The sequence below is a fragment of the Pipra filicauda genome, unplaced genomic scaffold, assembly GCF_003945595.2.
Source record: "Pipra filicauda isolate LSUMZ 115617 unplaced genomic scaffold, ASM394559v2 scaffold101_size5749837_pilon, whole genome shotgun sequence".
NCBI classification, from domain to species: domain Eukaryota; kingdom Metazoa; phylum Chordata; class Aves; order Passeriformes; family Pipridae; genus Pipra; species Pipra filicauda.
Window position 1 is genome coordinate 982,611 of NW_024103452.1, and position 25,716 is coordinate 1,008,326.

At 37.7% G+C, this 25,716-nt stretch overlaps 1 protein-coding gene across 2 annotated transcripts; it reads right to left on the minus strand.

The window, feature by feature from the left end:
• Positions 1-16: 16 nt before the first annotated feature.
• On the minus strand, positions 17-24,010 carry LOC114000641. 2 transcript variants are annotated; one of them, XM_039386752.1, is made up of 3 exons: positions 23,798-24,010; positions 22,498-23,227; positions 17-76 (listed from the first exon to the last, which is right to left on the minus strand). In XM_039386752.1, the coding sequence occupies exons 2-3, from the start codon at positions 23,200-23,202 to the stop codon at positions 47-49; spliced, it is 735 nt and encodes a 244-aa protein (XP_039242686.1). In that variant the 5' UTR covers positions 23,203-23,227; positions 23,798-24,010; the 3' UTR covers positions 17-46. The 2 variants fall into 2 exon arrangements, with proteins under 2 accessions (XP_039242686.1, XP_027600896.2); XM_027745095.2 differs by lacking the exon at positions 17-76 and having other exon boundaries at positions 16,886-23,227.
• Between the last annotated feature and the right edge of the window lie 1,706 nt (positions 24,011-25,716).

A 25,716-nucleotide genomic window follows, 5' to 3' on the forward strand; every position in this document is an offset into this window, starting at 1 on the left:
CATCTTAGACAAGAAATCCAGAAGTGTGCCCCACCACTGCTGGCTTTCAGTCGCTCTGAATAGGATCTTCCTCTAGCTGTGCTCACAGTTCCAGGTGTGAGCAAATCCATTTGAAAGTACCAGGGGAAGAAAAAGACAATAAAAAGTTTTTGCATTTGGTCATTATTACACCAGACTATGAAATAATGTAACTAATTCCAAATGCTTCAGACACTCAGTTTGTATAAACACTGCAAAGTCTGGAAGGGTACCCAAGGACTGTCAGCCTGGAAAAATGGTGAGGATTCACTTGCTGGGTCAATAGTTCCAGCTTCCACACACATTCATGTCAGGCCCTCAGCTTCTGGATGAAACCAGAGTAAGTTGCCAACAACAACAGACAAGAGACAGTTAGATGTTTTCCATCCTCAGGAAAAATCTAGTTCAGATAGGTACACCCTGAAATTTGGACCATGGTTCAGATCTGTTCTTATTTTGTCTGGTCTCTGCCTGCTTTATACACCTGAAGAATTCAGATTCTTACTTATATTTGCCAAAACAATGCTAATATCAAGTCGAACATGAACAATTTAAAATACAAATCACTGGATGCTGGTCTAAACTGGAAAAAAAATCCCAAACCAACAAACAAACAAGTAAAAATCAGTAAGCCTAGCCCTAAAGAAGATGGCTAGAGTTACTTGGGCAGTGTAAAATTACTGATACTACTGTAAGCATGAAGGTTGTGGAGCTCCTTTAGCTTCCAGAATTTATTCATTAGACCCAACTATTCTCCTTATTTTCATATACTAAACACTAGACCTTGGAGACAGGTAATTTCTTCCTTCATATAGACTTATATAGACTTCTGGTGGAGTCCTACTTCTTGGCTGAATCCTATGTGTCAGTTCAAGAGACCAATACATTCATATACCACAGAGATGCAAAGAGGCAAACGAACGTGGTTTCCTGGACTCCTTTGCCTGATTTTCTATTGAGTGGGAACAGATCTTCAACAGATTTGACTACAGCACAAAGATAATAACACTGCAATTAAGTTCTCTTTAGCTGTATGGGGTTGAGAATACTGTTAAAAAAAAAAAATAAGGAGAAGTGGAGAAGAAACTAAAAGCCCTTGTTGCCAAGTTGTGATTTTTCCAAACATTTCCAGTTCTGTGTATCAACGGAACACATCCATGCTAATTTCCTTCTGTGCACATAATATGCACTGTTTGGGCCAGTTGCTAACACAGGACAAGGAGAGGCTGAGGCCTTTCTAAGAGTGTGTTCATTTGAAAAGGTGTTTATTCTATATATTACATCAGTTTTCCACTGAGGATTGTTTTGTTCTCAGTGTTCCTCTCCGTTAACCAATTTGGAATCAATGCCTGATCTTTCGCTTCTCTTGCAGTTTGCCTTCAGAGTCTTCTCCTTAAGAAAATTATGCATGGAAATTCCTTTTTACAAGCTTTTGCTGAAACCACAAATCTGTATCTGAAATATATACTACTGAAAAATTTTGCCCAAAGCTTTGTCTTGGCTATATAAAGAAATTATAGGTGTGGACCAATTCTTGAATTAGCATGAAAACTGCTTTTATGTGTATATGAGAAAGGCCTTTGAAACATCTTGCCAAAGGCTTTTTTGTCTTCTGGTTGTTATAAGAAAACATGGTTGCCCAAAAGAAAAAACCTGATCATGGTTCCACCTTAATCAGATTCACAATCGTGTCCTAATGCAATTTGTCCTAATCCATTTCTAAGGAAGACAACCACTTATGATTTGGAAGGATGTGTGGGAATAAATGTGGCTATATGGAAATCCCCTGAGTCCTTTATTTACTATATTTTACCAGTTCATAAAAAAATCCTAATTACATTATAGAGAAGAAGGCATTATAAATGCAATGTATATTCTAATACAAAAACCCCTCTACCCGGGTGTCCTACAGTCAAACTGTGCTCAGTTTGCAATCTCACAGTGCATTTTATATCTCTGTGGCTGGTTTTAGAGTAATGATGCCATGCTTAACACATTTTAATACTGATAACACATTTCAGCACATAGCTGAAAATGATGCTATGTTTGTTTTGTTTGGGAAAGGACTACCTTCTGCTTAGTGTGACAGCAAATTGCCCTTGCAGCAAAAGGGATAATTCCTTGGTGCCCAAGGAATAAATTAATTAATACTTGTACAAATATCTATACATTCATTCATGCACAAAACCCTACATATTTATTTCGTGAAAATTACATGCTCCAGAGAAGGAAGAGAGAGTTCAGTGTGTTCAGGAATCTGTTTAGACTACCTATCCCCCCCCATACACATGCATCTCAGGAAGTGAAGGGTGGGATGGGAAAGCGTACAAGAAAACACTTAAGAAAATATTTAGCTTTATACATATGAGTATTCCATTGGAATTGTGTGAATAAAGTTAAGCATAACTGTTTTGAGGACTGAGGCCCTAAAATAATACAGAGGAGTTCCAAATGCAAAATGTTCTAGGTTTATTTGCACTGAAACTCTTTCATGTACTGTTTCCCTCCATACACACATATTAAAATATTATAAATATTATTGTTAAGAAAAAAGTTGCTATAAACATTACTGACTATAATAAATGGCATAAACCTGAGGCAGGGCAGCAATGTAAATAATCAGAATCTTTCTATTTACCCATTTGTAATAAATAGGAGATCATGTAACTCATGAAATCATAATTATCCAACATTTCATCATTTGTTTTTTACTTGAAAAGTTTGGGAAGGAATGTTTTTCTTTTGCACGCTCGCATCTGAGGATGATAATTTTTTTCTTTAGCTGGTGAAAACTGAGGTCCTAATTCAAAGCTCATCATCTGCCCTAAGCTTTTTATCGGGTGATTGGTTTCGTGTAAAAACTGGAAAGTTGTGCTGATGAAGAAACTACGGCCTTGTGTGCACCCAGTCAGGGATTTTTTTTGTTTGTTTGTTTGCCTGATGAGAAACAGCCCTCCACTGAAGTCAAAGTTTTATTTTATTCAGGACTTCAGGGTAGAAGAAAATGGCCCTGTTCCAAACCGGAGCAAAACCTAAAATGGTGAAGTTGTCCCTGAATGAAAATTTCATTGCTTGTTCAAAACACATTGATCTTATTTTGTGCAGCTATAATGTTGAATAAGACAAATGGGAAGAAAATAAACTGAAAAGCTGACAACAATTAAAAATCTGTTTGAATCCCACAATATCAAAGCAATATTTCAATGTGAAATTATTTTTAAGATTTTCTGAATAAAAGTCATATTGGAAAGTGTTTCAATTCTTATTAATCAGCATATTCAAAAGCAAAATTTCTTCAAAGCATTTTAAAAAAACCCAATAGAAAATTAAGTCCTTCATTAAAAGGACAGAATGTTAGGTTTTCCCTTTCTTTTTTAATTATTTACTTTTAAACACACAGAAGTGCAATATTGCCCCTCGATGTTCTAATGTTTCTCTATGTAGTGCACCATAAGACTGAAAAAAATTGATGTACCCCTTGTAACCTTCTAGTTACTGTCAGCATGAATTTTGGCATTCAGAAAACTTCATGCCTTAGCAGCAGCATTAACAATCAGAGGCTCAGGACCAAATTCAAGTGTGAAAAAGGTGCACTATAAGAACAACTTTAATGGTAAAACAAAAAGGACTGATTAGATGCCTCTAATGCATAAGCAGAATCTGAAGTAATTCATAACAACTGAATGAATTTTAGTTTCCAAGAAAATACAGTCTCCAACTTGTTTACAGTCAAATAGAAAGTGAGACACAATACATTTTTGTTTCAGTACACTGCACCAGTAAGTCTCCAAATTGAAGTCCTAATTAATGTGTGAACCAAACATTGCAGCAACTAAAAACATCTCCTTTCAAGTTATTATATACACCAAATGGAAGTGCTCTCCTTTGATTTTTGTTTTTGTTATCACTTTGGTTTGTTAGGGGGTTTCTTTTTTTTTTCCTACATAGGATCTTGCTTTTATTTAAAAAATCATTTCTCCCCATGTCTTTTGTTTCAACGTTTGGAATATATTTCTTATGTGCATTTCACGCCACATGTAGGCCTGGACACCATCACTAGATGGTCTAGACAATACCACTGGGAAAACTTTGTTGTCATACGACAAAAAGACACTTTTTAATGTTGAAGAATATTAGAAATAGTACAGAATTGATATGTTCTGAGCTGATAGGCAATGACCATTCAAAAGTAAAAAATCTAATCAGATATGAAAATAACATACACTCAACTTGAGACATTTTGGAAAGAAAGTTTCTCAAAGAATGAAACATTCAATACTTTCTGAAATAGGGCCTTCTTTACACTAGATGTTAAAAAAAAACAACCCCAGGTCTCCAAAAATATTTTTTCTTATTTTTTTTAATATTTAATTTTAGATTTATTAAATCTGAAAGTTGCAGACATAGTTTTTGCAAACTCAGCATGCTCAATAAGTAACTTTGAGTACCTTTAACAAGACAAGACTGATTTTCCTATTCAGAAGATTAATTTCTCATTGCTGTTGTTGTATAAGTACAGGCCTGTTTTCTTTTGTAATAAATAAAGCTGAAGTCAACACATGTAACCACCGGTATAATACGTGCATGTTATGAAACTTGCCCTGACTCAAATCTGTTTAATGGTTTTCCACTGAAAATTCAACATCTGCCAACACCACACAAATCTTGATAACTGATGTCATCGTGAACCCATTAAGCCTTGGTTTTTAACATGTTAGGAAAACAAAGGGTTTATGGAAGACTGCTAACAGAGGGCTAAATCCTGGAGCCCTTATTCAACAGTAGGGATTGTTCCTTAAGTAAGGTGTGAGTAAGAACATCTTAAGCCTGGTAGAATGTAAGCAAGCTCTTGTTCCACATTAAATTTAATTAACCAAGTCATTCATGAAAATGACACCGTAAGATATGAAACCTGTCACTGCAAATCACCTTTCGTCACTGAGGCTGATTTGGGAATGCATGTCCTGCCACACCAGCTACTAGCTTTGATGTGTCACAGCTGTGATACTGCAGCAAGGAAAAGCCATTTAAATAGAGGGGGAGCTTTGGAGGAGTAAGACATTTTCCCCTAAGGATCTGAAACTTCTCAGCAAAGGCCATCCAGAGATACATATTGAATAAAAAGGTCTTCATACTAAAATCTCGTAATATGCCTGCAGGATCCCAGTAGCAGGAGCTAAAGGAAAAGCTGTGTAGTGTTGAAACAGTAAGGAGCATCCATCCAGATAAAGAAGGAATCCCATATTATCTCTAGCATCCATACACCTGCAAAACTGATAATGTCTATCCTGCAGTTTGTATCCTGGGCACAGAGGTGGTTAATCAAAGCTACAGCATAAGACCTGTGGGGGTGGGAAAGTAATTTAATTAATGTGCCAGATATCCTTGCCAAAGCTTTTGCCAAGATTAGGTTCAGATTGCGAAGAAATCTCCAAGAGAAGGATAATTCTCAACACCTGCAGGCACTTTTATTAGCTGCTCGCACAGAATAGAAAACCTTATGTTAAAGTATTTGTCTCTGCTCTACCAAACTGACCTCACATGCTTTTATCTGGCCATAACTATAAGCAGATTTTAAAGCAGGCTGCAGAAGAGATTGCTAATGGGCAAGTGCTCTTGTGGCAAATCCACTTGAATAAAGTATCCTGCGGATGGAAGCAATCATATAAAGCTGTTCAAAAGGGGACGCTGTCAAAACAAGGGTAGATTTGGGTACACAGTGGAGGAAGAAAGTGAGAGAGATCACTAGGATCTTTAACACATCCAGAAGAGGCATCCATCTAATGCAGCATTATGCTAGATTGATCCAGGTTCAGGCCACCAGGGCAGAACCTTGGCTTTGTTAATGGGAATAGAAAAAGTCCCCCAAAACCTCTAAATCTTTTTCTCCTGAAAAAACTTCAGCAGTGTTTTTGTTTGTTTTGGAGTTTCTAGTTGTGTTTGTTTTTTGTTGCTTCAGGGGGTTTTGCTTGTTTGTTTCTTTCTTTTTTTCTTTTTTTCCAGAGGCAGTTGATTCTACAACACTGGAAACAAGGGTCAAAATTTGAATGCATAACCACAATGCTTTTAAGGAAACTAAACCTCAGTAAACACCTGATGTGTTTAGAAACATATTACAATAAATCTAGGAAACTATTATGCTTTGGTGCTGCATAATATGACTTCTCTCTAAAAGAAATTCAAGTGAATTTAAAGGTCTGTTTATCTGTATTTTGTTGTGAAATAATTTGTTTCTATCTGAAATGAATAGTTACAACTGTCTGGTGGAGGCTTGTCGAATTGTTATTCACTCTTGATCCAATGATATGTATTTTCTGCACATGTAAACAGGCAGACACATGCATAGACATGTGCAACAAAATTTCTGCAATGATTTGTGGTGATGAAACGTGAATTCTCAAATGTTCATCATTCCACACACTTGAAACAGTCTCTGTTTAATCTTGGATAATGTTTTATCCATTTAAGTTGATTTTTTCCTGGGGTTCAAAATACTCCTACCTTTTTTTCTAGATAGAAAAACAGCAAAAGGGCTCTGATTTCCATTCTTTTAGTGCTAATGAAATAAAAATACTAGCAATAATAAAAAACATCTGTGACTTCGGAAAATATAGTAAAAATCTTTAGATTTTTCAAGAAGTGGCCTTGAAATATTGCCCTGAGCTTTGGTGGTCTTGTTGCTCTGGTTGCATTTCCTTGTTCCTGTCTCAGCTGCACCAGAATCCTTTTAAATAAAATGTTAATGACAACTCACAGCTCCATAATTTTAGATCAGATTCTCCCCTCTTCACTCATGCTAACTAGTACCTTATTCTGCAGGAGTCTAAGTCACCTAAATGAGTGACAATGATAATGAATAAATGTCCAGGAAACATCTGGAAAACCGCAATGAGTCTAAGCTTAACTCATCTCTCCTTACATTTTCACCTAGCAAACATCGCAAAAACAGTGAATCATCCTAAGCAATGATTGCCGTTTACATGAAGTGGGGTAAGTTTACATGGCAAGTGCTGCATGAGGTAAGAAGAACAGAGCTGTGACAGAGCCCTGCCACTTGCAGGCATTTGCAGAGGAAATGTAGACCCTAAAATTCAGGAGGCACAGCTCTCTCACAGTATCTGACAGTATTAGCAAATGATCTAACAGCTCACACGCAGCTCCTGGGCAGATATATCAGTTCAGAGCTGACGTCGCTTTTAACTTTCAGAAAGATGAATATAGTCTTAATTACAACTAACTTTGCCCACTTTATACACTATGAATCTATAACTATGACTAACTTTTACAAAGCAGATAAGGAAAAAAAATCCAAATCAGTGGGATATTCCTAGAGGTATTCATGCTCATCCTGGAAGATAAAATTGCTGCTAGGGTTTTTTACACTCTACTTCTGAATTTTCTGAGTCTCGAGGAAAAGAGAGTTCCAGCACTCTGCACACTCCAAATTCAAGTGATGACCTGCCATTATGTTACAACTTATCAATCTTTTTAAACCTATCCCTAGGATTTTACTTTGAAAACAATTCTGTATATATATATTGAAGAGTATATATATATATCATCTTTTAAAAGACTGAACTTAACATTTAGTGCACCATTTCAGTACAATAAATATCAAAGACAGCTGTGCAGATATCTTTGTTAGCATTGCTGATACAGGTCTCTCTAGATAAGACCTAACTCTTCATCTTCATCTTGTTACGAACAATGGAATATGAAATGATGGAGTTTTGTAAAATGTAACACACTTCTGTGTTGTGTGGAATTTGCTTAGGTCCCAGCCCTACAGAGTACACACATCAGAGTTTTACACCTGACTAATTCTACCAGTTGAGTGAGGCTTACTCGTGCGAATCATGTTAAATGTGAAAATAAGTGCCTGCAGGATCTTAAGGAGCAACATAGGCACTGAAAAGACAGCATAATCTTGATGGGCAAATAACAAATATGTTCCTCTACAGGGGAAGGGGGGGGGAAGGTGAGCCTACCATAACATCAGTGTAAATTTGGCAAACACAGAACTACAGAGGCTGACTGCAATTTTTCCACTGTAAGCCTGACCTAACACTCGTTAACCTACTGCTAAAACAGTATTCACCTCATGTTCAGTTATCCAAAGAACTCAAAGGAAAAAGAAAGTGGAATAAATTTTTATTCCCCTCCACTGGAAAAAGGGCAAGGTATGCTGTATTTGTAGAATTTTATAAACACTAGAAAAAGACTAAAAAAGAATCACCAACTTATTGAATGTATTCATACAGCACTTCGAATGTCTCATGCCTTTTTTTTTTGTCCACATTAGTGCCATTGAATTGTAACTCTTCTTTGATATTACATCGTTCTCACATAAAAATAAACCAATCCTCCTGAACACCAAAATTGCAAAGGTTCAAGACCAAGGATAAAAGTGCTTCTTCTTTATTTCCCTAGGTACTCGCCACCTGCCCCATTGCTAACACTGCTCTTCCTAGCACTTCAGGGTATTTCTGCAAACCCCACAATTACACCAAAATGACTTTTGAATCTTTTCCTAGAACTTGAGTTCGTGAATGGCTGTTAGTTTGAGAAGTATTAATGGGAACCATTTCACCAAATACTAATGCTACTTTCTATTTCATGGGATCGTGCAGAATTTAAGACAACCTAAAGCTTAACCATGGTAGTTGTTTTTGCATGGGTTTATCAGAGTCTGTCAAATTGAAGATAGGTCCATAAATAAAACATCAGGCCTTTTTTTTCCTGTTATTACCCTCATTGTGAATTGTGTGAAAAATTGTGAAGCATAAGATTAGACCACTTTAATGGGAATAAAACCGGTACTTCCCAAATTCCTTCAGGAAATTCAGATGGGTGGCTCACTGAGAAATTTCCAAGCAACTGGATAAAGAACTTCACTCCAGCTTCCCTGAACAAGTATAAGCTGTCATTTTTTGAAGAATTTTAGGGTGATTTCTTTTCTTTAATTTTTGTATAAACCTTCTAACAAAAGCACTGCAGCTTCTAGATAAGGGAGCGTAGGTCCTTGTAACCTTGGAAACAAAAGATTACTTTTACTTCCTTTGATAAGATGTAGTTTTTTCTATCTCAAATCCCCCTATCTTATTATTTATTTTTATTTTAAGGTCACTGAGTTTTCAGAGTGCCCTTTGACAGTAGCAAAAGGCACATGTAAGTTACGGACACACGCAGACTAACCAACCTATTACCTTTCCTCTGCTCTGGAAATTGTCTAGGTAATAAATATATCACCATTAAACTCAGAGATTCCTAATCTCTACTTTGCTGTTTTCTGTTTAATTTCAGACCAGAGAAGACTCATCTTGAAACCTGACTGGATTCTTCCAGCCTCTCTAGTTGATGTAAAGAAAGAAAATGCTTCTTCTTATAGTCCTGGGCAGTACTCTGCAAGTCATCTTGGAGATCGCAAAGACTATGGAGTTTTCTGGGAAGAATCTTTCGTTTTTATTTCTGCACTCCAAGCAGATGTAATAAATGCTGCACAAGCACAAATATATGTAACTTTTACCAGTGACTGTTTTTCAGGAGTGGTGCCAAAAATGCAACCTACTGTGATTTGTGTTTTTAAGCTGCGTAACAGAGGTCGATCAGCTCTGCATTTGCAGTCTAGAGGCAAACTGCTGCACCTATACGGGCAAATTCCAGGACTGGATGAACAGTGAGAGCAACCTCTCCATTTCTGTGGGATTTTCTCTACTACCAGATCCAGTTCTATAAAATATGACCTTCAAATGGAGGGGGAACCTAATCCTATTCAAAGTTACACGTGCCTAATTTCAAAGCTTTATGCCTGAGGGCTATCCACACTGAGAGAGATACTGCATGTTGCTCACTCTTCTTCCTATTCACGCACTTTTATTGCTGTGATTCAGTTGTAGAAAATAGCTTATAAAAAAGACAGTTTGAGATGTGGTATTCCTTTTTCCATCAGTAAAGCATAGCCAAACAGACACTACAAACAGTATAGTTTCTTTTTGTCTTTCCTCTTCTTAAAAATGCTGGTTTACAATGGGTTAAAAATCTACTGCTAAGCACTGGCCATTTTAAGGTGTATTCTTCTCCCCTGCTGATTTGCCCTCTGACCTTCTGGGGGCCAGGGTGGCTGCAGACTTCATTTTTACTCTATTTCCTGGTCTCTCTCTTGGCTGTGCACTCAATGTTTCCACAGCAGATTAATGACAGCTAATAATATCTGATATATCTGGACATTGCCACATAATGAGTTGCAGTCCCACTGGGTGCCCAAAGTGTCACTACTAACAAATTCACCAGAGCTGCACATAATTAGCATGTAAAGGGAGTGATCATGCAGTAAATCTGGAGGGGAAGATGGATAGCCCATGAGGAAAAAATATAAGGAAAAACTACTGTTCTTAACACTCATTGGTATATGTATGTTTCTTGCCATGAATATTTCCTTGATAACAAACTGTGGACAGGTTACCTTTACAGTAACATTATTCCTTCCACGGCTGATAGGCAGAATTTCATTATGCCACTGCTAATGTTACAATATTTCTGCAAAATGTCACCATATGTAAATTAGGAGAGGTTAGGGTTTCAGTCTTAGTTTTCTTTCAAGATGCACTGTCCCTTTCTGCTATGGCCTAATTCCCTTTTCTTCTAGTTTACAGACATGCTAACATTGGCCCAACCTTGTAAAATGAAATTGGCATTGGAGGACCTTCCTTCTCCAACAACTAAATAATGAAGAAACTCCACTCAGGACGGAGCAATGATATGGGAGTAAAAATGAGCTTACTTGATAAGGTTTTATCCAAAGCATAATCTTTCCTGACATGTCAGAACATACCCAATAAAATAAAATAGGGTGCATGGACAACGTGAGTTGCCTGACCTGATCTGCACACAGGTCTCTCTAACTTGTGACCATCTGGCTGCCCATCACACCCTAAGTACAGTCTACAGTCAGGGTCTGGGCAAAGAGGCTTTCCCAGGAGGACGAGGAGGTCGACAGGGAGCAGATGAATTGTCCTGAAGGGCTGCCTTCAGCCTGAAGAGCCCTAAATAGGGTAGCTTTGCTCTAGTTTAAGTCAGTCATTTGTCCTCATTAGAAACCATTACTCAGCAGTGTTAAAGACTTCATTTTGGTTTGAGGTGGTGACATTTACAGGCCTTTTGTTTCTTTGACATCTGTGTGGGAAAACTTGCATTTACGTGACTCCAGCTCTGAGGTTCATTTGAGCAATTGCCCAAAATGTGGCTAATTCCAAGTGCAAGGTTTTGGGATGTTTTAATCATTGTTTTGATTAACGGAGAAGCCTTTGGCCCTGAAGGCTTCAAACTTTAAATTGTTCTTGTTCTTAAGGCACTTCTGTCATTTAGGAGGAAAAAAAGAGTTAACAGTGAAGCCTGACTTCAAAAAAAAACTAAATCCAAAGCCCAGCAAACAAACAAAAGATATTACCTATAACACAAATGTTTTCCCATGACAAATAACTATTCAAAGATGCAAAAAATGCATGTTATTGTATTTATATAAATTTGTATAAATTTATATATCTATATAAATTGGTCAAAATAATGCCAATAAACAAATTATAATTTATAAGATATATATATGTTCTAGTTATATAAATTTATGTAAGTATATAAAATCATAGCTAGTTTATCTTAGTTGAATCTCTGCAGCCACCTTCTGCAGAGAAGATGTTTGGCCAGGAGAGTCTTGTGATCCTCAGGCTGAGTAAGCACAAGCTGACAGAAACAATTTTATATCAAAGGCAGAAGTTTCACAGAGCTCAGGTACCAGCCCGTGTTTGGGATACTGGTGAGCACTATCAATAAACCTTGACTCTTTTAACAATGTGAACTGCTATTTAGCAGTGCAGGGATGCACCCTGGAAATAGTAGTATCTTCTCCTGCCCACTACTGCGTTCCTATTTCTGTCATTAGTTAAGTGCTCATGAGCTGAGCCCCACAGATCAGCTCATAAGCTCCAAAAATTTCTGCATTCTCAACTCATAGTGAGTTTCATGCTGGCTCGTGTTCTGTTGAAGAATCACCTTTTGGAGTCATGTGACTTTAAATTTTAGACACTTTTTTTGAAAAAGAAGGTTTCTAAACTACGTGTATAAACCCATGTGATGTAAAAACAGCACAGCTCATTAAAAAGCAAGCATTTCTTTTAAAAATCCTGCAAGTTTTGCACCTTAGAAAGGGAAATCCTATTGAATTTTGGAAGGAAAGAAAAAAGAAAAAATGAAAGAAATTTAAAATCTTTAAAATTTTCCTGACAAGAACCAACTTTATTTTGAATCCCTTGTTCTATTGCCTTGTCTCTGCAATCCATATGGTAACTCTCATCACAATTATTCAAGATTCATCTTTTCACATAATTTCTTTGAATACAAAAAAACCCAAATGAAAAAAACAAAACAAACAAAACCAAAAATTAAAACAAGGCTTATATTGTTTATCTTGTTTTTAATGAAAGAATGACACTCACAGCCTATCCTACTCCCACAGGGGCCTTTTTTTATGCAATCTTAATGATAATTAACTGACAGTGATTGATGGAACTGAGGTAAGAGTAGATGCAACTGCACCATCCTACCCAATTCATTTTTCTATTTTTTATGAGCCTTGGTTTATTTCTAAATAATATAAAATGTATTATTTGTCCAATTTAAATTTCACATTTAAAGTTCATCAGAAATGCATTTGCCCAATTGTTTTGTCACCTTGCTGACTGGGATTTCATATAGTCAGATATCATTCTGTGTCAAGTTTAAGGAAGGCTTTTGTATTGGAAATACATGAAAACATTCACATACATTTCCATAAGTTTTGTAGATAAAAGTATTTCTAGTGGAAAATGGGCCCCAGCACACTGAGGTTGTACAGAATTTTTGAATATGTCCACATGGAATTACATTGAAGGGAATATGAGTCTTTTTTAGCTTTGTTTCAAAATATTGTTGTTAGCATTGTAGTCACCTCTAGGGGTATTTTTTATATGCACTGAACTGTATTTCCACAAAATCATCTTTGCTGAAAAACTCCCAGAATCTCACATCCAACTTTGGTCTTGTTGAATATCACAGCCTCTTATACATTGTCTAGAATGACTACAAGAAATTACATTCTTTTTCCTTATTCTTCAAATCTGTTTTAAATAATTGTTGCTGTTCTGATGGTTGTGTCAGCCTTAAAATTTTGTATATATATCAACTATTTTAAAAGCTTTTGGTAGAGTTCTATTGCTTTATCAGGAAAATGGTCCAATTTGAAATGTGTATGTTACACAGAAGACTTCATGTTTTGAATTTCTTCATCTGACAGGTGAATTCTCTCTGGTATTTTATCACTTCTTACGTTTAAATGATATTATTTTAACTGCTTTTCTGAAAGAGTCTTTCCTTCTTTTATTGGTTGAAAGAAAAATAAGTTCTTTTTAGACATGCAGTGTTCCCTTAACAGCTTCACTGCCCTTTCAGTGTGTCATTACATATAACAAAATGTACACACAATGCATCCCTTGGGTGTTAAAGCTTATCACAGTGCAGTACTTTCAAAGTGAGTGTTTTATACCATTTGGCACCCTGAGGACACGTGAGGTGACACCACTGGTCTCTCAGGAGAGACCTCACTGATTTCTTACAGCTCTTGCTGATGAAGAAATTAGTCAATAACTATATTTTGTAAATTCTAGCAGCCTTTTCTTTCTTTCCCTCCCATAAGACAGAGGCTGTGGAAAAACTGCATCTGCCTGGGCCTCAAGGCATGTTCAGTTTTTGCCTACCTTTATACCCTCTTGATGAGAGTAACAAATCAAGTTCAAGCATCCTGTACTGAGAGATCCTTCACTAAGTCAGACACTGCTAAGCTCTTACTACTAGGTAAGACTTCCATGGAGGTCTATCAACAAGTCTCAATCATCCATACAGGTTATTGCTCAGGGACAAGGGACACCTCTTTCTGCCCAGGGGCTGCCTGCTGTCACTGAAGCATCCTTTTCCAATACAATCAGTGATCATTTGACACACAGGGGACTGCCAGACTTCCAGGATTATGGCCAATAAACCTTCCCCACTATGAGAAGAACCACTAGTGGCCATGAACCACGCATTTTTCAAGCACTAGAGAAGATGGGCAATACATAAATACCTCCTTACTTAAATTATTTTTGAAGAATGCTTTCCTTAAGAATAAGCTGGGAAATGTTGGTCTGTGCACGAGAGAACATATCCCCTGCCTCATGCAGAAATTCCACAGTCTCACTGCTTCACAGATGGAAAATGGAAAAAAACAATTGCACAAATGGAAAAAAACAATTGCAAGAAAACTGAAGGTGGGGTTTTTTTCCCCTTCAGCTGAAGAACAAAGCAGCAATAACAAATGATTTTGTGTCAAAAGAAACCTTCCTTCCAAGTGACCTGAAATTAAACATTTTCTTGTCACATATTGTGAGAAAAGCAAAAGACATGGAATCATAGAACGGTTTGGATTGGAAGGGACCTTATCTATCATTCAGGTTTTTTACATAATGAGAAGCAGCACTAATAGGAAAGTCTGAGGAACTCCACACCACTTTCCCCAATTTAAAATGTTAGAGCAATTCTGACTCAAGTTCAAAACCCATCAGGTAAAGGTAGAAAAGTAACTGAGCTCTTCCAAGGCCTAACCTCTGTGATGTTGGAATGGTTGAGAGGCCAGGACAGCTACATTGTCTGTATTATAAAATTTTAGTCTCAATTTATTTCATCAGGGAAAATTACTTATGAACATAACATGAATCAGTGCTTTTCAACGGGCTTGTTTCTAATTCTATGTACCCACCTATCATATCTGTATGAGTAACATCAGGAACATAGAGTAATGGAGACAATCATCCAAGTATAAATAACCTCGTATCTGAAACAACCTTAAGTTTCTCCATGACAAGAAGGATTATAAATTGCATCGAGGACTTACAGAGAGAATGATACATTTATAGTCTATGGTACTTTACCTGTGACAAATAACACCTGAGATCATTTAAGATCTATTTCCACAGGGTAAAACATATCCTTAATTTTATGCTGGTGGCTCCTTACGAAAAAAAATAACAGACTGACCTTCCAGATCCCCTGTGTTGAACTATCACCTGATCTCAGCAAGGCACGGGTACAGATTAGTGAACTTCTGCCGGTGGGACCACCTTCATGTTTTGATACTTTTACAGCTTCTAGTGAAGTCAGTTGCCAAGGTGCTTCTTAGTAAGATATGGAGTTTACAAAAGACTTGGATCAAATGGGTTTCAGGACAGAATCTAATTTACCTATACAAGAAGTCATTCTGCTTCAAAACCTAGAGAGACCATCTTATACTGCAGAATCATAACTGCTCTCTTGACTGCCTAAATCAGGCTTCCACTTTTCTGCTTCAGTCCACAGAACAAGTAAAGATGAAAGAGAAGGGACTTAATCTCACTGTGTCTTTTCTGTTGTTAATTTAGAGGAATATGTTTGAAAGCAGAAACCAGGCACCAAACTACTCTGGAAGCAATAGCACCAATGTTCACTGAAGAGCAATCTGAAAGGATAGCAGAGAGTTATATATTCCAGCCCCCGGTTTTAAACTTCCATGTCTGAAGATTTGGACCAGGCCTGTTCGCCTAGTTCCTGTTGCATGTTCCTGTCATGAAGGCAATGGAAAACCAACCTGACAGCTACAGATAGACGAAGAAATCTGTTGTGACCCCAGTTCAATTTGCAGAGCTGAGATTTTACAGATAAAGGTGAACATTCCTCCAACTACAGGTACCAGAAGAATGAACAATACACAAAGCCCGTGTCACTTTCTCTGAAAATTTTCTCTTCAAAACAGAAGTATTTAGCTAAAGACATTTTCTCCTCTTTGAATTTTCCACATCCCCGGAAGAGAGCTCTCTGATTTGAAGCAGAATGCTCACAAGATCATACGAATGTGTGCCCCAATTAATGGGAACACAGTTCATTTCTACCTCCCTTTGTCCCACCAAATTTCAGGCAAGGTTTTCTAATGTAGTTTGAAGGTGGTTATCAGGCAAGCAACCAACTTCTTTCCAGAGTGGACAATTTAACTCATTAAAATCCCTACCAGTGTCATGACTGTATACACAATTCTATTCTTACTTTGTTTGCCAAAATAATACCTAACTAGGTACAGATGTTCCAGCTTCCATGTTGTTATACCTATTTGAACAGGCACTCATGAATTTTGAGCCAGTGTTACTTTGCCATCACCTAATATAGGGGATTTGGAAGAATGGAAAACAGCCTCTACTAAACTTGGTGATTCATTTAAACAAGCTTTTTTTCAGTAAAGCAAAATTTGTACTAGTCTACACCCCAATTGCCTCAGACAAATCTGCCATGATTTGTAATTACATTATTATTTCAAATTAATCCATCCATGAATTAGAGTTGTCTTTTGTTTATTCACTTGTTTAGACTGGTCTAAAAAAATGAGCAAAGCTTTCAGCCATTTATAATAAAGGCAAAATGACCAAAAAGACCTGCTTTTTTTTGTTTGCATTAATGAGTTCATCCCAAAATATATATGCAATAATATAGGAAATTAAGTTATAAATGTAGGGATGTGCTCCAAGACACCATGAAAATCTGCATGCAAATGCATAATAATCACAAATCTACATTATTACAATATTAAAAAATACCTACAATTAAATTATCATGTGGAAATAATCATAATGTTATTGGAAACTCAATTATTGTGGCAACCCTTGTCGGGGAATTAGCAGGCTATGGCAAAGGCAAGTCAGACCTGAATTCATCAAATATATATTATCACAATATTACATGTTCACTTCGATTCCATGCAAAGACAAACATCCTCACTCACTAGTATCTGCTCAATGCATTTGTATTATTCATGAACAACTCTGTGATCTATTATACATACAAAACTGATTGTACGCTGCTTGCCGGAGGCTACAATGCAGAGACACAGAATTAATTTTATTATATACACATGCATGATAATTGTGTAGAATTCGGTCAAATATCAAACTCTGCTCCTGTGCTCCATTATTTTACTTTCCAAAAAGAGGTCTAAGGTCAGCAGCAATTTCTCTTTGGTGACAGTGAAACTCTTTGTCATTTAGAGTAGAAAGTTCCTGGGTACTAACGAGCCTGGAGCTGTGATGAATGGTCACACATTCCCTTTCCTTTCCAACCCCCACCCATCAAAGGGAAAATGTAACTTTTATTGAGATTCTCAAGAATGCCTTGCCACTCATGCACACAGAAGTCAATTTGGGCTGGGGACTTAGAGACTTGATTTGTCAGAGATGGAGGCAACTTTTTTGTTTGTTTTGTAGACTTGGCTAAAATTGTGTGAAAAGATGAACAATACAATTAAGGAAACTTACTTGCAGCTGTAGGAAATGTTATTTTCAAGACATTTAAGTGAAACCTCCAAAAGTGTTTTCACAGGACAGCCTCCCCTGCTTTAAGTTTTCACTAAATTAAAAAAAAACAAACCTACCTCCCCTTTCTTCAATAGCACAAGAGACTGATAGGAAGGCCTTTTTCCTCTTCTCTCAAGTCTTCCAAACATTTTGCCAGAAAGACAAAGATTAGTACCACACAAGGCATTGTTTGAAGACACCAGGAGATAAAAATTAATCAAAATTGAGAAGGGACTTGAACAAGGCATACCACCTCAAACTCTTGACCTTGGTTCAAGTGTCACTGAAAGTCAGCAGGACACTCAACTTCAGTATGTTACAATTTAGATAGAAACCAGGTCTAGGAGTAAGTTGTACGTGTGAATTTTGGCAACAATAACTAATGCCACTCAACTTCAGAGATAGGTGTCAACTCCTATGTACTGCAGCTACACAAACAACTTTTAGCACCATCTAACCTAATGATCCAAAAGGCCTTTTTTCAGGAGCGAGAAAAAGAAAAGGTCATCTTTAACTGAAGAAAAAAACCTGTGCAGTGTGTAATTCTCCATGCTGCACTAAAAATCAAACTCTGAGACATCTTTTCCTGTAGTTCCAGTCACTCCCATTATCCAATCAGCCTCCAGGTTTTTGGCAATCATGCTCATCCAAATCTGTGAGCTTTAAGAATAAGGAACATTTACTCCTTACTCATTGCATTTGGAGCAGGGTCCCATTCAAGCATATCCCAAGTCCACCTTTGCATTACTGCACTTCTTTCAACAGTCATAAACAAAAGGTGCTCTCCAATGCATTTATATTCTAGATTTACAACATTTATAGAAATAAACTGTAACAAGGACTCTAAAGGGTTTTCCAAGCCTACTTGATCCAGGGGTGATTTAAACAACCTCATCTTTAAATCTATCTTTTGTACGCTTATGCCCAGAGTCCATAATTTTCAATGTTTAAAGAACAATGCAGGGTGATCCGCATTTAATATTGCATGGCTCATAAGTTTGCCACAATATCATAAATTTACTATAAATTGGTAAAATCTTCACTGTCCTAATAAGGGAATGTGATAGACACACAAGAAAATCTCAGGAAGGAGGAACTGAACTAATCCCTTGCACAGCTCCATCACAAGAGGTAATAATTGAACATTTTAAGGTGGGCCATTGATCTTGTCTGACTCGTAACTGTCAACAACAAAAACAGCAAAACCACAGTTCTGAAGAGTCTCCAGGGCAGCAGTTTAGTTTGGCTAACTGAAATGCTGGAGATGCGGAAGAACACATCAGTAATGCATTTCATCACTTAATTGTCCATAACTCCATTCTGTTCTTGAAGATTTCTGGTTTTAGGTAGGCACAAGCTACAACTTTTTTAGTGGTAGCAAGTATTCCAAGAGAGTTGACACCTTTTAAATATCCCACTCTTTCATAGTAAACCCATTATTATTTTCTACCATTTGAGAATTAGGTGAGCAGCAAGACTTTAAGGCTCAGGCCTTTAACTTCAAGCTTGCTATAAAAGTAGGTAGCATAACTGTCAAATTGCAGAAAAGATTTTTCATGGACATCGTTGTTTTGAAAGGCTCTGGAAGACAGGAAAGATAATGGGGAGAAAGGCCCTTCCAAAACTACTTATTTTGTCATCAGTACCCAAGACCTGTGAGACCTATGTGAGTTGAGTTTAGATAAATATACAAATTTTGAGAAATTTAGTTGAACTTCATCCAAACTACCAAACCTCTTAAACACATAAGGAGGTTGAACAATTTGGAAGGACAGACTTTCATCAAATCTAAGACTGTTGCTCTGCCTGGTGTGCCTGAAACCACCTCCATGAGTTACCCATGGCATTCTGTCACTTTCTCACTGGCCTTCAACTTCCAAAACATACAAAAATATCTAAGGAAAAAACATAGCTGTGAAGCCACATTTTCCAAGTTTCTAAAACAAACTCATTTTAAAAATCATATTGTGTTTAATTGGTTTGTCCAACTTCACTTATTAGTAGCCACACCAGAAGCACAAGCTAAACAGCAAATTGTTGCAAAGACTGATGCTATTTCCTCAGTTAACATTTATTTTGCATGTATCCATAAATGTACTAGATGGAAAGAATGAGCATGCACAGAATAAGTCTTGGCTTCATTTTCCTACCAGCTATCAGACAGCATTGCTCATGCACAAATCTTTCAGTATTTAATATTCATAATGCTGAAGCATCTACTGATCCTAGTTATGATCAAGAAATTTCATGAAATGTACAAAACAAAGATTGTCACAGTTTTGCCACAAAGAATTTACAATTGGACAGGTTGATAGACTAACTGTTGCTGCAGTGGGTATTATGTGAGAAGTATTCTTTAATGTTATTCTAGCTACTCTTAAATGCAAATGACACTCTAGGTAGCTCTAAGCAGTAATGTAGGGCATTCTTAAATCAAATGCAGGACAATACTGTACTTCAGCAGCTACTGAGGCACAGCAGTTACTCTGTCTTATCAGAGGTTTTTGTAGTTTTGTTTGTTCGGGTTTTTTAATATATTTTTGTTCATCTATTTTATTTCAGTGGAAAGTTACATGATAGTATTAGTCAACCTGAATGTAATTTAGAAGATAATTTTTTTCAGTCCAAAAGAAGTTGACCAAGATTAACAACAATATTCATTTTGACTGTCTTCCTAAAGGAAACAATTTGATATTTTGTTTCAAAATGCAGTAATATTTTTGAGTTATGATCCTTCTCCAACACTTCTTTCCCCAGGAGAGATGACATAATAGTGGTTTGCTTGTGTTCGGTTCACATAACACTCACTCTTAACCAATGGCAGAAAGGCTTTTGCAGTTCACGAAATAGTGGGGGGGTGGGATAAATGTGGAAATAAAAGAATTTTTACATAGCCCTGTTGGCCATGATCAACGTTCTTTTTTGAGAGGTACGTCGAGAAAGAACAGGTTACCTCTGAGATGAGTTTGGTATTTAAGCACTCTTTGGGAAACCTGCACTGCTGAGAGAGAACAGCTTTCCCAAGGCTGAGCAGAGAGCTAGATGGGGTCAGAGCTCAGGAGTAATGTTTCTCAGTCTCATGCGACCCCCAGCTCTCTTCCGTAGCCCACTAAAGGCCTCTGGCAACCTGAATTCCCCAAATGAGGCAGAGAGGATGCTCCTTCAAATATCTCCTTGATGCCAAGGATGTTTCTATGGTAATTCTGCATTCAAAGTTACTAGTTCATGCTGCGTGAGAAGCTACATAAGGGCCCAAGGAGATGAATGAACCTATCTAAGGTTGCGCATACCCAGGGGGCTTCCATAATTTTGGGTGCACAGAAATACTAAGACGGAATAATGACAATGTTGTGCTGCACTTCATTTGTTGAATTACTTCAATACCTTGCTCACAGATGTGTGTATGTGAATCTAATCAACCAAACTCCTCATAGACAGCAGAGATTATTTTAAGACATTATTCCTTCTTCTGCTACAGAAAAAAAAGAAGCACCAGCCTTTCATAACCTCTTGAATACAGGGAGGTGTGTGTGCATGCACAGACCAACACCCCTTTCCCATATGCACCAAAAAAAAAAAAGGTGAGAATAAAAAGTTTCCTATATATAGCACATATATTCTAGAATATATGTGAAATTCTAGAAAGATAGGAGTATTAATAATAGACTTGTCTTTCAATGCAGAAAAAAAAAAACAAAAACCACCAAAAAACTCTTTGATTGTTCATCTACTTAAACAGTTATTAAAAGAGAAAAACACCCGCAAAAGAAAAGGTGGCATGATCAGAAATAAACATCTGAAGAATGAGATTTTTCTATGCCACTTTAAATCCTAGAAAGAGAAAATTTTTTGTACCTTTTCTTCTTGAATCATATTTTGCTTCAGATCTTAAAACTATTCAATTTGTTGTTCAATAATAGGGACTCATATTGCCTTTTAAATGCATAAAAAAAAGTTGCATATTTTTGCTTTCATTTTCCCTGTGTTTGTTGCATACTGACATCAAATTCCCTGCAGGCATCCTAACTTTGCAATTGGAGAAACAGTGCTACAGGGTTTTCCACATGTCTAATACACCTGGATAGAAAGTGCTAATTGTCACCAACTTCCATTAAATGACAGCAGTAAGGCACAAAATATGCTTGATTTGCAGATGCTAGTGCTACTGGGAGTTAGCAGTAGATTAATAATTGTGCAGACCTCAAACATTCCCCTGGTGCTGCCAGCCTGGGTTTCCAATGCCACGTCAGATTACAAGGCCTTTGTTTTTACCTTGCTCTCCTGAGGAAATCTGGCTTAGACAGTTGTACTGTTTCCCTGTGCGTATGACTGTCCTACCCTCCCACGATAATTTCTGATCAGTTCGAATAAATTTTAAAGGAAAGTAGAGGTTGCAAATGTACAATGGCCTTAGCAGTTTTGTGAAAAACAGGCAGCTAGGTAGGTAGATCAAGTCTGAGTTTCCTGCAAGGATACCTGAATTTAGAAAGCCAAATATCCTGGCTTTCTAGATTCAGGTATTCTTGCAGGAAAACAAACCCTCATTCTGTTCAAATTTTGTTACACTGAAAGTAGAAGGGAGATGCATCATACCACATATTCAGCAAGCAGCAACCCTGTATCTGACCACCTTTATGGATCAGATGTCAGACTAAGTTCCCAGTTTTGTGATGATTTTTTTCTTTTTACAAACCTATATGCCAAAAAAATTCTATTTCAGCTTGAGGCTTTGAGTGTGCATCAGGAGTCAACTTCTTGCACAGGTTCAATCTTGCTCTGGTTTCCTCCAGATAAATTCAGGGGCCCACACTTTACCTTCTCTCATCTCTCCTTGCTCTGCTGCTATTGCTGTTTCCTCTCTACTCTGAGCGCACATGGGCACATACCCTTGGGTATGAGGACACCGCCCCTGTAGCATGCAAGCTTGCTGGCGGCTCCGGTGGCGTTGCAAAGCTCATTTTTGCGTGCAGCAACATGATTACGGCGAAGGTGAGGGCGAGGCTGAGCAAATGTGTTTCAACACTTCTTTCTTGGTATTTATTACCGTGCCATAGCATTCCTGCAACCTGGCCTGCTGTTGCTCCAGCTGCCTATGCAAACTCCTGATGGAGCGCAACAACAGAAGCCGTCGGTACATAGCTAGCTGGAGGCGGTACTTCTCCTTTTCCTCTTGTTTCTTATTTTCTAAGGTCTCCATTACTGTTGTGCTCTTCATCCAAATCACGTGGCCCAGACTACAAGAGGCAGTATTGCCACTGGTGCCACTCCCTGCCTGCTGTGTGTAGCAGTCCTTTTGGTCAGTCCCAGCCTGTGGGGGTTCGCCAGCCTCACAGAGCACCCCTGGGACCTGCAGCACTTCTGAACTCGAGCTTTTGGAGCACAGGGCGGCAATGTCCACAGGCTGCAGGCTACCGACTACCACAGGGTACAACAAGCCACCTAATGATACATCTACAGCTGTCAGATGATGCTCAGCCAACCCAGAGGCTGTCCTCTGGGCCTGGCCACCACTAGCCACCTCTGGACCAGTCAGGGCTTTTACCTGGGCCATGGCCTTGCTGGAGAGGACAGACAATCTTTCTGGCACCGTTGAGCTTCCCCTGTCTTCATTAAGGCTGGCTAACGAAGGGCTGGTAGAGCAACCAAGGGACGCCGTAACAGTATCATGATTAGGAAATCGATCTTCATCATCACTATTATTTTGGATCTCCTCTTCATCTGTTGGTATTACAGCTACTGTCTCAGCCATTTAGTGCATGAGCTACAGAAACTTTCTGTGGACAAAGGTGGAAGCAAAAGGATTTAATTTCTACATACACACACGAAGAAGCCCAGTGCAGTGACATTTGAAGAAAGAACCTCTCTTTGTATTTAAGCAATGGACCTATTACTTTTCTAATAAAGCACAACCCTTGGGTCACTTCAGGCCATTTCTTGTGATTTGCATTAGATGTTCTTTGAGACACAACATTAATCCAATAATAATTAAAATGATATACTGTACTATTAACATTCTCAAATCTTTAAAGGCAAGTGATCTGTCCCTGCAGCACTGGCTGTGCTGACTAATTAAACAGAATACAGTTGTAAATGGGCATTGTAAGCACTTCTCCCATTTAAGAAGTGTAGTTTGTAGAGACGGAGGAGTTATCAGGATTGATCAGCTTTAGAGAGAGGTGGATGTACCACAAACAGCAGGGTGCATTTAAATGCTCTCTCCTTGATTAATCTGTCTGCTACCAGTTTGTTTACAAGGTTGCCTTTCCCCCTCCTATTAATTCTAACTGTAAAGATACATTAGCACTACCCTAGCCAAAGAGAGGAAAAAGAAATCAAACACTTACCGAGGTTACTGGGGGAAAGGAAAAAAGTTACAGTGCATTGTGCCTATGTATCGTTTTTTCTTGAATGTGAGTCAGCACAATCTGGAACAGAAACATCACAGTGCTGGAGCAGGAGCAGCAACAGCATCACGCAGCATCCACCCAGCAACAACACAGTCAGTCCCAATCACAGAGGAGTGCAGGGCTGTTTTCTTCCTTCTCAATGGACATTCCTCCCTGGCATGCCGCTTTTATGTCATCTTTGAGCATCAAAATAAATACCAGGATTGGATGACACTTTTTTTCCCACCTAAAAACAGACATACTTGATTCACCTATTCTAAAGGGGGCCAATACCTATGGCCCTTCCCACCCCTGACAGTCAGCAAGGAGGTAACACAGCACCAAAAAGAGGGTGAGGCATTCTGGACTCCAGTATCCACTTTTTCCTTAAGAAGGAAATAAGCTTAGATAAACTTCAGCTGCGTGCACAAGTTAAACCCAAAAATTAAACAAGCATTCAGCACCAACCAAATGCCTCACATAAAGACGGGTAGAAGCTGTAGATTGAAGTGTTTAATGTACACCCATATTTAATTAGGCTGGCCTAATCTTTAAGGAGCAGCTCTACATCCAACTAAGCCATCCCACAGAACAATAAACTGTATCTTCACTTTTGTTGCTTAGAAAAGCTACCTTCAGCATCCTCTCTTGCTTGTACTGCCAGGAACAAAATTCACAAATAATCTATCTGCACCTACTTAAATCAATTCACCATAGGGCATCAGTTGCCCCAAGACTTTCTCTACTCCATTCTGCTAATATAAACAGAAGAAAGAAGCAATCCAAAATACTACCTAGAATCTTCCTGTAGCTGGAAAAGAATGAAAGTAGATCCTATCTCCACTTCTATGGGTGCTGCAATACAGATAATATTTTTTTTTTTGCATTTCTGTACTGACTATCCTTCTTTCTGATGAATCTGTTAGGATATACTTACAAACTTGAACATAGGAAGCCTGGTTAACATAAATTCAGATTTATACCCTGAGGTCTAACTTGAATGCATTTTTTGGTGCAAGAGGCAATTTGCACTGAATTTGTAAAATAAACTAAACTAAACCTGCTGTGCTTATGTGCCAGATCATGCTGCAGATTATATAAATAATACTAGGAAGATATTAATATCCAGTGAGTTAATAAACTCTGCAAGTTTATATCTTGGTGATTCCCATTTATCTGAATCACAAGTTACTGTAATTGAAGAATATAGAATTCAGATAACAGGGATTTTACTGCATTAACACACTGAAAAGGTTCATTGTAATACAGCATTATATGGAGAGTGTTTTAGCTTCAGCTGCTCTCCTCTCCAAAGCACTGTAGGCATATCTCCCTACTACAAAGAGGACAGTGGATGGGTGCTAGGGAGTACCTGATCTCCAGCTATGTCAATACTTTTCTATTAGCAATAGTATTCTGTTCCTCACTTCAACATCAGTAGCAATCTTCTGCAAAATAAGTATTTTCTAATAGTCTAAGAAGGCATGAAAAAACAGAGTTTTGGTGTTTGTGGTGTTTTTTGGGGTGTGGTTTTTTGTTTGTTTTGGACTTCTGTTTTTTTGTGGGTTTTCTGGTTTGTTTGTTGTTGTGGTTTTTTTTCCCAAGATCTTTACAGCTTCAATTTTTCAGCAAAAATTTACCGGCAGTACTATTTGAAGAGATGGGGAAGGGGACAAAAAAATCATTTTCCCCATCAAATTAGAGTCACCAAAAATAATATTTAATGTTTATAGATGTGGATCTGGATAGAATAAATAGCATCTGATATAGTCAACTAAGCAATAAAACTACAATCAAAACTGATTGAGCTAAATGGCTTTTCATAGAATACTATGACTACGGCTGTAATCTATGAAGCTTAATAGCAAAAAATATTC

Bases quoted from the DNA above. Each gene is read 5' to 3' on its own strand.
- LOC114000641 (XM_027745095.2), bottom strand. From the start codon at position 23,202: ATGGCTGAGACAGTAGCTGTAATACCAACAGATGAAGAGGAGATCCAA.